This window comes from Cydia strobilella, chromosome 16 (genome assembly GCF_947568885.1).
Source record: "Cydia strobilella chromosome 16, ilCydStro3.1, whole genome shotgun sequence".
NCBI lineage: Eukaryota > Metazoa > Arthropoda > Insecta > Lepidoptera > Tortricidae > Cydia > Cydia strobilella.
In genome coordinates, this window is record NC_086056.1 from 9642698 (window position 1) to 9657519 (window position 14822).

The 14822-nt window shown below is 38.8% G+C and overlaps 3 protein-coding genes across 3 annotated transcripts in view; all 3 read right to left on the reverse strand.

The window, feature by feature from the left end:
* The window catches only part of LOC134748306 (CCA tRNA nucleotidyltransferase 1, mitochondrial), a 240801-nt gene that overhangs the window by 217062 nt on the left and 8917 nt on the right, over positions 1–14822 (reverse strand). The window lies entirely within an intron of this gene.
* Positions 1–14822, reverse strand: part of LOC134748293 (luciferin 4-monooxygenase-like) — a 126899-nt gene that overhangs the window by 82860 nt on the left and 29217 nt on the right. The gene's annotated exons all lie outside the window — the stretch shown is intronic.
* Positions 3501–6142, reverse strand: LOC134748532 (uncharacterized). The gene is made up of 2 exons (XM_063683323.1): positions 6103–6142; positions 3501–4078 (listed from the first exon to the last, which is right to left on the reverse strand). The coding sequence occupies exons 1-2, from the start codon at positions 6140–6142 to the stop codon at positions 3501–3503; spliced, it is 618 nt and encodes a 205-aa protein (XP_063539393.1).

A 14822-nucleotide genomic window follows, 5' to 3' on the forward strand; every position in this document is an offset into this window, starting at 1 on the left:
GGTGAGTGACATATGCTTGCGAAGTGTTGTTACATGAGTAAGTGTAGGCAGATGCTGCTTTGTGTGGGTTCCTGGTGTACTGTTTACGTATATGTGTTCATGTTTTCCTATTATAGTTTTATGTAGGTTCTTTTTATGAAAGGATAGGGAAAATCTGCAGAAATCAGGTCTTCTGTGTAATGAGGCCGCGAGTTTGGCGGCTGTGTCTGCTGCCTCATTGCCGTTGTCACTACCCCCAACTATTACTATTAAAAACTAAACTTATTCTAAATCTTATGCTAAACACCTCTTAAGAATTTCGCCCTAAAATTTGGCCATGTGATCGTCTAGAACAGATAATAGTTAGAACCCCTCGAAGTGGACCGCGGAACCCTAGATTCTTTAATAAGTATCAACTAAATTTTGGACCGGTATTATTCTATTATTACCTATATTTTAAGAAATAAATATTTATGGCACTGAAGATATATTTTATTATGATACTAAGGAATAATTCAAGGAATATTTTAATAGTTACAGTAATAGAAATTGTTTGTTGTAATAAGGTTCACTTTATGAATTTTAGATTTTTGTGTTTAAATAAATAAAATAGACGTGCGATCCTGTACGGGTTTATTAAGCGACTAACATACCGCCCACCAAAAGGACACCTACGTCCTTTTCATAAATTCACACAATTGACATTACAAAGTTTCAGTATCAATGGGCAACGCACATAATTTAGATATAGATCGTTTCACTATAGCACTACCAGATTTGACACTGTACACTCTAGTAAAACCGTCTTCAGCAGGATGTTTGTCCATAATGCGGCCTAGTGACCATTTGCCTGGAGGCAAGTTATCAGTTTTGATAAGCACTATGTCCCCTATTTTAAACTCTTTTTCCTTTTTCAGCCATTTAGGTCTTTGTTGCAGTCTAGATAGGTACTCATCTTGCCATCCACGCCAAAAATCTGCTAACAGTTTCTGCGTGAGTTGCCAGCGGGACAAGGTATGTATTTTACGTTCTTTATAATCTGCTGCTGAAACAACGATTGGGGCTTCACCTATTAAGAAATGTCCTGGGGTGAGTATTTCAGCGTTTTCAGGGTCTGAGTTATCGACGGGACATAGGGGCCGAGAATTCAAACAGGCCTCGGACTCGGAAAGTACGGTCGTCATCTCTTCGAACGTCAAATTTGTTGTCAGAACTCTCTTTAGATGGTATTTTATGGATTTGACGCCGGCTTCCCAAAGGCCTCCAAAGTTAGGGCTGTAAGCTGGAATGAAGTGCCACTGTGTGCCTTCGATTGCAAGTGTCTCTGCTATTGGTCCGGTAAATCTCAATTTTGCTTCATTCCAGGCTTCTACAAGTTCTTTGTTAGACCTACGAAGTTTCTACCCTGGTCGCTCCACAGGTGAGTACATTTTCCTCTTCTAGCGACAAAGCGTTTGAATGCCGCTATGAATGCTTCTGAGGTAAGGTCTCCAACCAGTTCAATATGAATTGCCTTGACGGTCATACAAATGAAAATAGCTATGTACGTCTTCACAGTTTTTCCTCCTCGGCCTTTAGACGTCAATATCTGGTATGGCCCTGTCAAGTCTACTCCACTGTGTAGGAATGGTCTCGAAGGAGTGACTCTCGTCTCCGGTAAATCTCCCATAATTTGCGGTTTCGACGTAGCATTTTGTTTTGCACAAGTAAGGCATTTCTGAATGTGCCTCTTGACTAAGGACTTTGCTCGTAATGTCCAGTACTTAGAACGTAAGTAACATAGCATTTCAGCCAGAGTGCCGTGAAGCGTTCTTGTATGTGCATCAGCAATTATTAGTGGCACTAAAGGTTCTTGTTTCCCAGAATGATTGGATGTTTTCTGTCTTCGTCTATATTTGCATATCTGAGGCGACCGCCCACCCTGAGGCATTTATTTCCATCTACGTATGGGGCGAGGGATCTTAGGGAGCTCTTTCTTTTCACTTGTTTATCTGATGTCAAGCGTTCTATTTCTTCTTGATACTCTTCTTGCTGTACCATTTTTATGCAAATATTCATGGCGTTTTGTAATTCCATTGTAGTAATATCCTTATCAATGCCATCTGGATTTTTCTTGTGGTTTAAGAATCTTAGGCAGACAATACTTTTAAGTAGTTCAGTCAGGCTATCAAAATCTCCAAATTGTGTAGTCAATGCCTTTTTTTGTTTTTCCAGGTCCTCAATATTCAGGTAAGTTTGCATTTTCTGTACCTTTATTTCTTCATCTGTTGTAAAATCTTTTTGTGTACTAATATTTATTTCTTTTTCAGATAACCAGCTCGGGCCGTGCCACCACAGGTCACAGTTCTTCAGTGTGGTCAGCTTCATCCCTCTTGAAGCGATATCTGCAGGATTGTCTTTAGATTGCACATGGTACCAGTGTTTGTTGTTAAGGTTCTCAACGATTTCTACGATTCAACGGCTACCTACGGTTAATTACGGTTTTAGGCACCAGTCCGAAAGGGCGTGGGTTCGGATCCCACCGCTGTCACCATGTCGTAAATCAAACACCGAGCTCAGATGACAACTGTTTATTAAAATAATAACGGGTAGATACCTCGTTATTGAACTACCTACAACACTTGGCTACAAACGGTTTCCATCTATTGGGTTCTCCACAAAGCCAAGCGATTACTATCGAAGTCGGTCCATGCGAACATGTTTGTTGTTGGTATTTTCATAGCTTGTCCAATCTGTTTCATTAGTTTAGACAGGTGTAAAGCGCCACATAATTCCAAGTGCGGGAGGGAGATAGTTTTCAAAGGTGCTATTCTCGTTCGTGCAGCGATGATTTTGGTTGTTATTTTGTTCTCGCTTTCAACTCTTATGTATATTACAGCAGCGTATGCGCACATAGATGCATCGCTAAATCCATGTATCTCTATCTTTTCTTCTTCCGAGTTTGTTGTGCCAAGCCATCTATCCATCTTTATATCCTTGACATTTTCAAAATCATCTCTTATCTGTTTCCATTCTTCTTCGAGCCCAGGGCTGACACATTCGTCCCAAGATACCTTTTCAAGCCATAACCTTTGCATCAGCATCTTCGCCATAACAGTGCTTGGTGCGATCCAGCCTAGTGGATCAAATAGCTTTTGTACATCTGATAATATCCCACGTTGAGTTGTGGTCCTTGGCATTGGTGATAGTGACAAGTTGTATTGAAATTGGTCTGCACCAAGATTCCATACAATTCAAAGTGCCTTTATAGTTCCATCAAGGTTCAGTTCTATCTGTGCATTCGCTGATCTTTTATCTTCATCAATAGATTTCATAAATTCCATGTTATTGGAGGACCATTTCATGAGTTGGAGTCCGCCTTGTTTCAGGATGCGTTTTACTTGTTGTCCTTAGCTATTGCAATAGCTTCCTCAGCGGTTGCTGCCCCTGACAGCATGTCGTCCATATAAAAGTCTTCTTTTATTGTTTTGATTGCCACTTCGCTGTGGTTGTTTGTTTCTTTACCGAGTTGTTTCTCTTCTTCATCGATAGTTGTTTGATCCTTTGCAGGACGCGTCGAAAACAATGCGCGTGCGCGTGGTTTCTTTGTCGTCGCGAATTACAGCGTGGTGTGGTAGGTATACCGATTTATCTTCTTTTTCCTTTTCAGGTACTTCTTCTAGATGTCCTTCTTCAAGGTAATTGTTAATACCCTTTATGTATTCTGTTTTCAGGTTCGGCGAACGCTTAAATCTTCTTTCTAGTTGCTGGAACCTCTTTGTAGCTATCTCTTTTGTATTTCCATCAAGTACCTTTGGATTCTCAATCTTAAATGGCAGCTTCACAATGTATCTTCCTTCTTGGTTTCGAGTGACTGTTTTTTCATAGATTTCTTCACATAGCTGTTCTTCCTTGGTATGTTTTCTCTTAGTGTCTGTTTCTATTTCCCATAGAGACTTCAGTGTGTCTTCTATATCGACCTGATGGTGCATGACGAGGTAAGAATCTTCTTGTGATGTGCTATCACTCTCTCCAAAAAGAATCCATCCCAGGTCAGTTTTTTGTGCGCATGGTGTACCTGGTGGACCTTTGACTAGTTCTGCTTGCAGTATTCTAGCGCCTATAAGGTTCACTTTATGAATTTTAGATTTTTGTGTTTAAATAAATAAAATAGTCGTGCGATCCTGTACGGGTTTATTAAGCGACTAACAAAAATAATAGATTGTGTCGCAAAGGAGAAAAAAATGACATATTTACGGTGAGGGCGCACATCGAATCCTGAACGAAGCGAATAATTCCATAATTGAATGCTGAGCGTACCGAGGTATTCTAAAATAGAATCCCGAGCGGAGTGATGAAAATAATATTATAATTTTGTTAAATCTATTCGTGTAATCTAAATTCTGTTAAAGGCTTACTACATATAATGTTATTTAGGTAATTGCAGCATACATGGTTAGTATGAGGTTAAAAATGTAGTTGGTAAAATGAGTTTAAAAATGTTTTTGGTGAAGTCCCGCCACACCTATTAAGCCTTCGGGTTAACATACGAAGCAGCACTCCCGGGATTAGCCCATTTAATCCCTAATATTTTAGGAAATGTTATAATTATACTATCACCTTCTAAACGATGTGTGAGTTCACACGTACTGCTTCGCATGCTCGATGCGGGTCTGAAAGCCTTATCCCGATCCAAACATCATTCGGGTCACCTATCCTAACATTGTAGCCAGACGGGCTAAGACCAACGCTTCGCAACCTAAGCATTCCTAGATGATCTGATGAAAGAAGCGCCAAGTATCATCAGTCAATCAAAATTACTTCTTTTTTATGTTCAAAAGCTAGGGATACTAATCCCTTTTCCCAATTTCCAGAACAGAAAGTATAGACTAAATTTCTAGTCTTTTAGATGTATAAACGAAGCACTAATGTTATTTGCTATATTTTATGAGACTGAAATATCAAGTTGAGCATTATTCCACTCAAATTCCCATTGGACTGCTCTTGCCTGCCAAGGGGTCCCTAAAACAAACCATTCTTATATCCCAGAACGGACTGTATGCCTAAACCCAGCATGATATATTAAGAATTTATTTTGTAAATACCTTAGAAACCTGATTGCAAAACTCAGTACCTCGTCTTTACTCCAAAAACCAGAAATTTTAATAAATAAATTAATGATTTCGTTAGAACTTTATTTATTTTCCCCAGATAAATTAAAAGTTAGGAAGTTTTAGACAAAAGAATCCTTTACCTTTTAAATACACATATTTTAGGTTAATGAAGCCATATTTTTAAGTCTTTAAAAGAAGAATTTATATCAACCATATCAGATTCTTAGACCGAGCATAAAAGAGACCCTACACACAAATACCTACAGACAAATAGTGTATGACTCTACCCTATTTATAATCCTACCCTCTGGCCCTACTCTATGTACACCCAAAGCACAGATCGCACTTACCATTGACCTAGTGCCTTGGAATATACACAAGTGTATCTGCAAGCTGGAAAGTTCGGTAGACCAAACCGAGATTAGCAAACCTAACGGTCCGTGTATTTGACTCCCCCTCCTACGCCCGCAGGCCAAAAGAAGTAGGAAGTAAGTCGCCCTATTCCGTGTCTATCAGTGGATCGGCACCCTTCGCACACATCCGCACCAACCACGTGAGAAGTCCTGCCGCAACTAAGACTAAGTTAATAGTCACGACAGAATCCCCCCCGCAATCAGCACTAGCATGCGCCAGAGCACCGAAATATATAAATATATTTAATAGGGGACCAGATCTTTTTTTTTTATATATAATACAGTTACACATATACTATAAATGCGTTAAACTGGAGTAACCAGTTTGTTGGCGCGCCGCGCTCAACTCTTACTTAATTAAATGTTTACATTTGCGACTTATTCTATTGTTAGTAGAAAAGAAGGAAAAGAAAGCATGCATTTATTTATGTTAGAATAATTTTACATTTTATGTAAGTATGTTGTTAATATATTTTAATACGCACATGTTAGGTTTGTACACTGATCTTATACATTTTTAGGTAAGTATGTTTCCAACATCTCGATTCTCGATCTCAATTACTGCCGACTTTAGTGAGCTCAGATTACTCCGAATGGCACGCACGTGATGCCCTCACTTCCATCTAACAGCTGGGCTTTGAGACGGAGATAGTTCATCTCTTATGTTGGTAAAGAAGAGATGCCAGACCCTCTCAAGCCTGGAACTAAAAGACTTCTAACCACCCATTACCTTTAACACCGCCAGGTGTAATGGATGTTTAGTTGGACAAACTGTCAGTCCAAGCAATGATCTGGCTTCACAAATAGCAAGACCCCATAGAAAAACACTAAAATAACTAAGAGTAATTTTACTAGTATAAGTTTCTCACAAAACAAACAAACTAAATAAAGAAGTGAAATTCCCTTAGGCACCATTATCCAAGCTTAACAATACGAAAATTGCTTTCCGCAAAATTAAACCAAGACACAATTCCAAGTACCTGCTATGCAACGATATTGTCCCTGCATAACGTGGCGGCACTTAGAACAATACAGTGTAGAAAATTTCACTTCACGGCACTCAACACTACACACATCAGTAAAGAATCTTCACTATAGTCTAAGTTTAGCGTTACGACGATATTGTCCCCGTAAAACCAAACACAGACCAATTCCAAGTCCCTGCTATGCAACGATATTGTCCCTGCACAACGTGGCGGCACTCGGAATAACTCAGTATCGAAACTTTACAATAAAATAAAACCCATACATAGCAGCAAAGAATCTCCACAATAGTCTAGGTTCAGCGTTACGACGATATTGTCCCCGTAAAACCAAACGCAGACACAAATTCTAAGTTTAAATTTACCAAGATAATTCAAAGTAAAACAAACACAGAAAAAGTAGCAGAGAAACTTCGCTTACCAGTACGAAAATTACACCCAAAAGCCAGAGTCACTAGTCCGATGGTTGAAGAATGAGAAGTTGTTTAAAACATATTCCGGAAATTAAGATTTAACTATCTTTTACACGTAAATTTTACGATCAGAATGCAATATCAAAACGTTACTGCATGTCATATTATACCAGGGGCAACAAAACGTCAGTTCGACATCCTGTCAAGCTGCCAATTCTCCGTGTCATTGTCAGCGCGCTGCAATTTGTTATTGAACCTTTTTAAAAATGAGCCTAACACTAGGCTATAGGCATACGTCCAGCCACACCGTGAAAGCATTGGCGTGGCCCACGGCTTTGATCCAGCAAAAATGAATTTCACCTGCTCGTTGGATTTGACAAATTAATTTATGGATATTGTTTATCGTTCTGTTTGTGCTGCTGCGTTTTGCAACTTCTTGCAGCGCAGATTTTGAGTCTGAGAAAATAGTGGCTTTTTCGAGACCCAGTATGATGCATTCGTGACACGCTCCTTCTATAGCAACACATTCAGCCTGAAAAACTGTACAGCTCTTATGTAGCTTAATTTTTTTAGTTTTGTCGCTTCCATCAGGATAGTGCATAACTAATGCCGCTCCTACTCCTTCGTCGTGCTTGCTTCCATCAGTGTAGATTCTGTGCATGTCTGACGTATCGTTATGACGTTCTAAGTCGTTTTCTGTATGTATGTCGGTTATATTTATAGTAATTCTGTCTGCGGGGTGTAATAAGTCAGTCACCGGTACTCTCTTGTCATATGTTATGTCATCTGGTAGGTATTCTGTCAGTCTAGTTCGTTTAACAGTTTCGATGGAAGCAATTTCTTGCAATTTAAGCGGAAGAGGCGTGAGTCCAGCTAGCGCGATCGATTGTACGGTTGGGAGAGTCCGAAAACCATGAATAATTTTGATAGCAAAGCCACGCTGCAAGCTTAGAAGTGCCTTGTTGCCATACCTCAGCCGCGTATGTTATTGTGGGTTCAATGACTTGTCGATAAATTGTGCTAATATTTTCAGAATGGACCCCCTTAATGTAGGTCTTACATACATACACATTTTTTTGTAAATATTTTGTGCCTTATTAATTAAATATGTTTAGTAAATGTTAAACGTTGGTCTATAATTACTCCGAGTAGTTTGAAATGTTTGTCAAATGGGATTTGAATATTGTTAAAAAATACTTTGGCGTTTTTGGCTTTCGACGTTGGTGAGATCATTTGTGTTTTCGTAAGTCCGAATTTTAACTTATTGTTCTCCCCCCCCCCTATATACCATCTCTAGGATGCTATTAGTGTTTAACTCCAGTTCATTTATATCTTTACCGTGGCAAATTAATAGTATGTCGTCCGCATACGCTTGTATGTGGGTGTTGGTTTGTGATATTTCTTCCAACAAGGTCTGTTATAGTATTCCAGAAGATAGGTCCAAGGACAGATCCTTGGACGCATCCTCTGGTTTGCGTTTTTGTTACGGTGGCGTCGGAATAGTTTAGAGTGACTTTTCGTTGCGTGAAGTAGCTGCGTATGAGATTTAATATATAGGTATTATTCGGACAGTTTATCTTACTAAGACGGTTAATTAAGGCTGGCCACCACTCATGGTCGAAAGCTGCCTGTATATCTAGGGATATTACAATAACTAATTTTTTGTTAAGTTTTAATTCTTTCATGGTGTCAATGGCGGTAATTAGTGCATCTGTTGTTGTAAGCTGTTCTTTAAAACCAAATTGCTTGGAGTTACAGGCGCGTCTTGTATGCATGTATAGGTAGTACGTTAGTCTCCTCGCAATAAGCTTTTCCAGAACTTTCCCTAAAATATTTATTAATCCTATAGGTCTATATGAGGCGAGCTCGCCGTAACCTGCCTTGTTTGGTTTCGGTATAGTTTTTATATACGCGGATTTCCATGACTTTGGAAAGTGTCCTAAGATCAAACATCTATTATATAGTTTCGTGATAAGTGCCGGGTACGTATCTATGAAATGTCTACATACTCGTATAACTGAGGTTAGGTGGTCTACGCCTGGGCCTTAGGATTCATAGTATATATGGCTTCTTTGATTTCTTCGGTCGTGAATGAGGGTTCATTATTTTGCGTATTAGAGCTCACCATATTTTGTGTGTTGGCATTATCGTTTCTTATCTGCTGGTGGTACGGAGTCATCGGTTGGATTATCTTCGGGGAAGAATTTGAACATAAGTTTTTCAGCTGTGTCTTCCGTGGATTTTGTGTAATTGTTTCCGTCTATTTTCAAAGTTGCCGGTGTATTTTTTAACAATCTGTTTGTGACGGATCATACGTTTTCTCTATCTTGCTGTGGTGTGACTGTCACCAAAAAATAAATAATAAAGGAGCATCTTTTGTTTTATTTCTTGTAGTATTTATTTTCAGTAATCTAATATTCAAAGCAAAAAAAAAACCGACCAAGTGCGAATCGGACTCGCGTTCCAAGGGTTCCGTACATTACACAATTTAAGCAATGTATTTTTTATGTGAAACGTGAGTGAAATGTCTTTAAAAACCCCGTAGGGGTCGGATCAAAAACTAAGTAATTAAGACCGACTCACGCTTGACTGTGCACATTTCTAATAGGTTTTCCGGTCATTGAAGAAGAACTATTTTGTGTATTTTTTTAACTTTAGACCCAGTAGTTTCAGAGATTAAAGGAGAGAGATGGACATTTTTGCTCTTCATTTTTATAATTTTTGAAAATTATAAAAAAAAATTGAAATACACGCAATGAGCTCTTACATTTGATATGTAACACAATAACTATATTGAAAACACAAACTATTGAAAAACTTTATTTTTTAATTTTCTAATTTACCCCAAAAAGTGGCCCACATGTTTAAAATTCATTTATTTACGTTAAATGCCCGTATTTGGATCACAAATTTTCATATGTATACCAAATTTCAACTTAATTGGTCCAGTAGTTTCGGAGAAAATAGGCTGTGACAGACAGACGCACGAGTGATCTTATAAGGGTACCGTTTTTTCCTTTTGAGGTACGGAACCCTTAAAACGAGAAAAGTTAATTTCGTCATCATCATTTAAACAAAACTTGACTTATCTCGTCGACACATATACGTTTGATCTCTGACTGTCCTGTCAGTAACACAGACAACTAATACACATCGAGACACAAATTTCTAAAAACCCCAAACACAATTAGGTTGCGTTGTTTTATCACGAAGTTCCTATGGCCATCCATCATCAGATCAGCTCGATGGTAACATAATATTGCATTGTCACCCGACTTATCTTATCTTATAGTTTCGGGGGCCCTTACGGATACACTTCGACCCATAGGGATCTTTTGTGCAGTTACCCCCTAGGAAAGATCCGTCCGCTACTACCCGACTTACATATGTATGCAAATTTTCAGCTTCATCGGAAACCAGAAAGTGGGTCAAATTTAACTTGCAATATTTGACTCGTATATACATACATAGTTAGGTAACTACATTGCAAGTTAAACAAAAGAATAGGAGAAGTATCAGGCAAATTTTCAGCTTGACTCAAGGACCTACTCCAAAATGTCTACCTGCTCTTCGTCTACTAGTTGTGTAGAATCACATTGATAAGAGTTAAGTACGAAAATTGTATAAAAATGGAATTGTGTGAACCATAACGGATGTGATAAATTTCAGCTGCGTGGAATTCATATTGTGCAGAATCGTGAATAGGAAGAAACAAGATTGTGAAGCAATAAGTAGACTGTATTTCTCTACAGGATGATATTAATTCTGTGATGCGGTGGAGCGTTGAAAATAAACTCCTCTTTAATGTAGCCAAATGCTGCATATGCTCATTCAGCCAAGCTGCAGAACCTCTACTTGCCATACAATTGACAGTCTCTTCTGTGAAAGATCTTGGGTGGGGTGGTGTTTGACTCGCGTCTTACGTTCCACGATCATATACGAGCGCTAGCCGATAGTTGTTTCAGAAGACTAGGCTTCGTGATCCGCAACGTCAAGGACTTCCGTGATGTTGAGGCCATAAAGCTTGTCTTTAACGCATTGGTGAGAATGAGAAGCAAGTTGGAGACCTCGTCAATTGTGTGGATCCCGTATGTCGACTTACGCCTTACTTCTAGAGAAAATTCAAAAGGCGAATGGATAAAACTCATATACGAAAATATATGAGTTTTATCCATTTTTATATCCAACTAAGTTTTTGCTCGGAACACTCGGTTACAACTCTCTAGAAGTAAGGCGTAACTGCAACTTACTGGCTACCGTTTGTCGCATGCTGCGTGGCGAATCAGACCGCCCAGATCTTGTGAGTCGCGTGCTCAGACTGCACGTGCCGGATTAATCTGAAGGGCCCTCCACACTCATGCGCGAATCACGGCGCGAAGCCCTTGAGACCCTGGAGGCCCTTGAGACCGCGGGTGCGCTCACTGTTAGCGGTGCCAGCGGCGCGCACTGTCTCACGCACAAATTCGCCGCTCCCTTGAGCATCGACATTACTCAATACGCTCCTGACTTCAGCACCTGATTGTGATTTGTTTGCATGAAGATGGACGACTGTGTACCGTGAGTGTCTGAACTATTGTAACGCGAGACTATGGATGATAGAGGTCTTCCACAGACGGTGTATAATACTGAATTAAGTGATTGAGAATAATGATAACCATGAGTCATATGCTTTTAATCCTGAGGAAAATTAATATTCGTTTCTATGTTCAACAACCAATCGCGCCAATAGTTTAAATCATGTTCAAATAATCAACATTCGTTTCTACTTTCTATCTTGAACACCCAATTGTGCCAATAGTTCAAATACTCCTAAGTTTCCTATAACTGACACTGTTATACGTAGTGTCTACTGGTAACAACTAACTACTAGAACAGGAAGGCAAATAATTAAATCAACACGGTTAGATTTATAACTTTAATAGGAATTACAATAATAATATAGTTCGTTACATTTTATTACACTGCTTTGTTGTCCAATAACAATGGTGTGATTTACACATTACTTTTCCACTGATATCATATTTAACATAACTTGTATTAACATTGATTCACAGATGTATTTAATTTTAAGGGTTGTTTCCATGGATGTAAGTAAAGGGAGGTAGATATGGCACCCGGCGCTCGATCGTGAGCCATCAAATATAGGTTCCGGAACCTATATTGAGTAAGTCGTACGGCTGACGCCAATACGTCAAGACTGTCAAAATCATCTACTAAATATTGCCTGCATTTGAGTTTTGACTATGAACGTCACGCGCACGCGTCTTATTAATAAAAGGTAATTGGTTGTTTCGATTAAAAATAACTTATGAAATAAAACTATGAAAACGGATTATATCGCGTATATTGAATTTATAATACATCCCGACGTTTCGAACTCTTTACAGCGTTCGTGGTCAACGGGTGACTGAGGAAAAATTACAAAATGCAAAAATACCCACATACTAAAATAATGAACAATCATAGACTACAAACTTTAAGGCTGGTTGTACATGCAAAATCGGTTCATAAGGCTAGTTATACACTATAATTATTTTTCAAGTAAAGATATATATATATACGCGATAAAAAACTATGCCGGCTCCAACCCTACACCACGGACCCGAGAAGATTTAATTCCCTCCTAAATTGTAGGAGGGTACCCCAATATGGGACCGGCAACAAACTCGGCGGGACACATCTTTTCAAAACATCAGAATGTCCAGCATCATCCAACACTACGGTCTCACAGTCTATGTCTCGCTTGCTCCTTTATCAGGTGGACTACAGGATCCCAAGCTGGTGGTAGAGAAAAGCCATCTTCCCTATTAAAGTTTGGATATTTCTTAATCTCAATGGCCTCGCGCAGCATTCTGGGTATGTAACGCTTCTCCTTGGCAAGAACCAGAGGCTTATCAAACTTGATTGAGTGATTGGCTTTATCCATGACATGCTCACAGACAGCAGACCTAGGTCGACGGTGCTTGACATCAGCTATGTGTTCCTTCACCCGAGTGGAAATGCTCCGTTTCGTCTGCCCGACATATGATATAATCCGTTTTCATAGTTTTATTTCATGAGTAACTATCGCGGTAACCGAAGACAATATTAAAAATAACTTGTAAAATTTCTGTTACAGTATGGATGGTATAGAAAGGATGCCAATCTCTCATAGCAGAATTGTTGCAAAAGTGACCGCTTTCAGCTATAAATAATAGTTCCTAATCTCTCCGGTGGCGCTAGGTAGGCTCTGAGACCAAAGAGTATTGTAATATATAGGAGACTCTATGACATGAACCATAGAGGTATAATAATGTAGAGTTGAAATCCCTATAGGGGCAGCAAATAACCCGACCAAATTACGTAGGTTGTTTCTGGTATGTTGTCAGGAATGTTAAAAGGTGTTTTTAATTTTGTCGCATTGCGTATGTTCTGTCCCTCACGGTCGCACGGGTATATAAAATACTAGGTGTAGGGTTTAGGTACTTCAGCATGAATCTAGTATAACTGGATCGGTCATGAGGAGTGGGGGAAAATGACCGAACGGGATAGTCTTATGTATCTTTCAGTAGGAGTAGCAGAGAAAGCGCTGTTATTGTTTGTCCTTGTCATAGTTTCACTTTTCCACCGCTGCCACAACCGAGGTTGTGGCAAACAAATAAGTACGTGACATGTCATGTTTGTTCGTTGCTTGTTTAATTATCGTTGTTTTGTATGAAATTGTGCTTTCTCTTATGAAATATAGTAATGGTTAGCGTTTTGAATGCTTGAACTTTGATAAAATACTGGTGAATTGTTCTGTAATCGGCTGTAATAGCCGCTCTGAGCAAAAATATGAGATCATAACCTTTCACACGTAAGTACGGTATTTTACACCTTCCTCTTAACGCAATATGTGAGAATAACATCGTAAAATTACGTTACACTCAAAGCAATGTAGAATCAAACGATTTCAATAAAAATATCACAATTATTTACGCAAATTAACAAAACATTATTTGTAAAATTATCCGCCCAAATAACGTAGGTAGGTAGGAGTCTGAGGTCAGCCATTTTTAAACTTCTTCTTAATTTAGCTGCATAACAATCATGTTAGGGATACCAGATGAAAATATCATAATTTTATGGGTAATTTTGACCTCGAAGTTTTTTCGTACTTCTAATTCCAAAAAATAAATAAACAAATGTTGTGAAGATTAAATGTGGTGTACATTAATTGGTGTGATTGCGATTTGTGATTTCTTTAAATTAAAACCCATAATACATTTTATTTTACGTTTTATTTACTAAACATGTTTAGTTTTGTACCACCTGCGCGAATTATAGGAGGTATTTCATTGTTTATACGCCTAAAAAGAACGGCCCATTGACATTTTATTTAACAATTTTTTAATACCGTCAAACAAGCTAACTTTACCTCCAGGGTAATCGCCCCAACGTGATATCAAATATTGGGGTAATGTTTACCAATATGGTATCCCCACGTTTATGACGTCATCTATGTCTATCCCTTACGGGCGCACGCGTATAGCTGGTCTATGTAATGCTAGGTCTATGTACTTCAGTGTATGGTGGCGCCGCCTATTTACTGTTTTTTACGGTCACTTTTTGATACATGAAGATTCATTTCCTTAACTCTACCTTCCATATGTTACAGTCTAGACCAGTCATGTCAGATGTCACCTCCTGTCCTGTTACGTCAACGTAAATATGAGGCGTTTTATTTTTATTAAAGGGGAATGATTCATACTGGCCATATTGTCTATGGTTTTAGTTTTATATGTTGTCTATGTTTGGATTTGTATTAAGGGTCCCTCCACACTTGCGTTCGCGGCTTCGCGCCGTGATTCGCGCATGAGTGTGGAGGGACCTTTAGAATCTAGAACGTATTCTGAAGATGGCTTCCTAAAATAAAAGACTCCAAATATCAAGTCTGCAGTTTCAATTAATATTAAATAAAAC

What these genes read in the sequence shown, in the direction of transcription:
- LOC134748532 (XM_063683323.1), bottom strand. Translation starts at nt 6,142, where the DNA reads ATGAACTATCTCCGTCTCAAAGCCCAGCTGTTAGATGGAA. An exon ending in AGCCCAGCTGTTAGATGGAA is followed by an intron (nt 4,079 to 6,102) that starts GTGAGGGCATCA and finishes TGAACCTTATAG; the next exon opens with GCGCTAGAATACTGCAAGCA.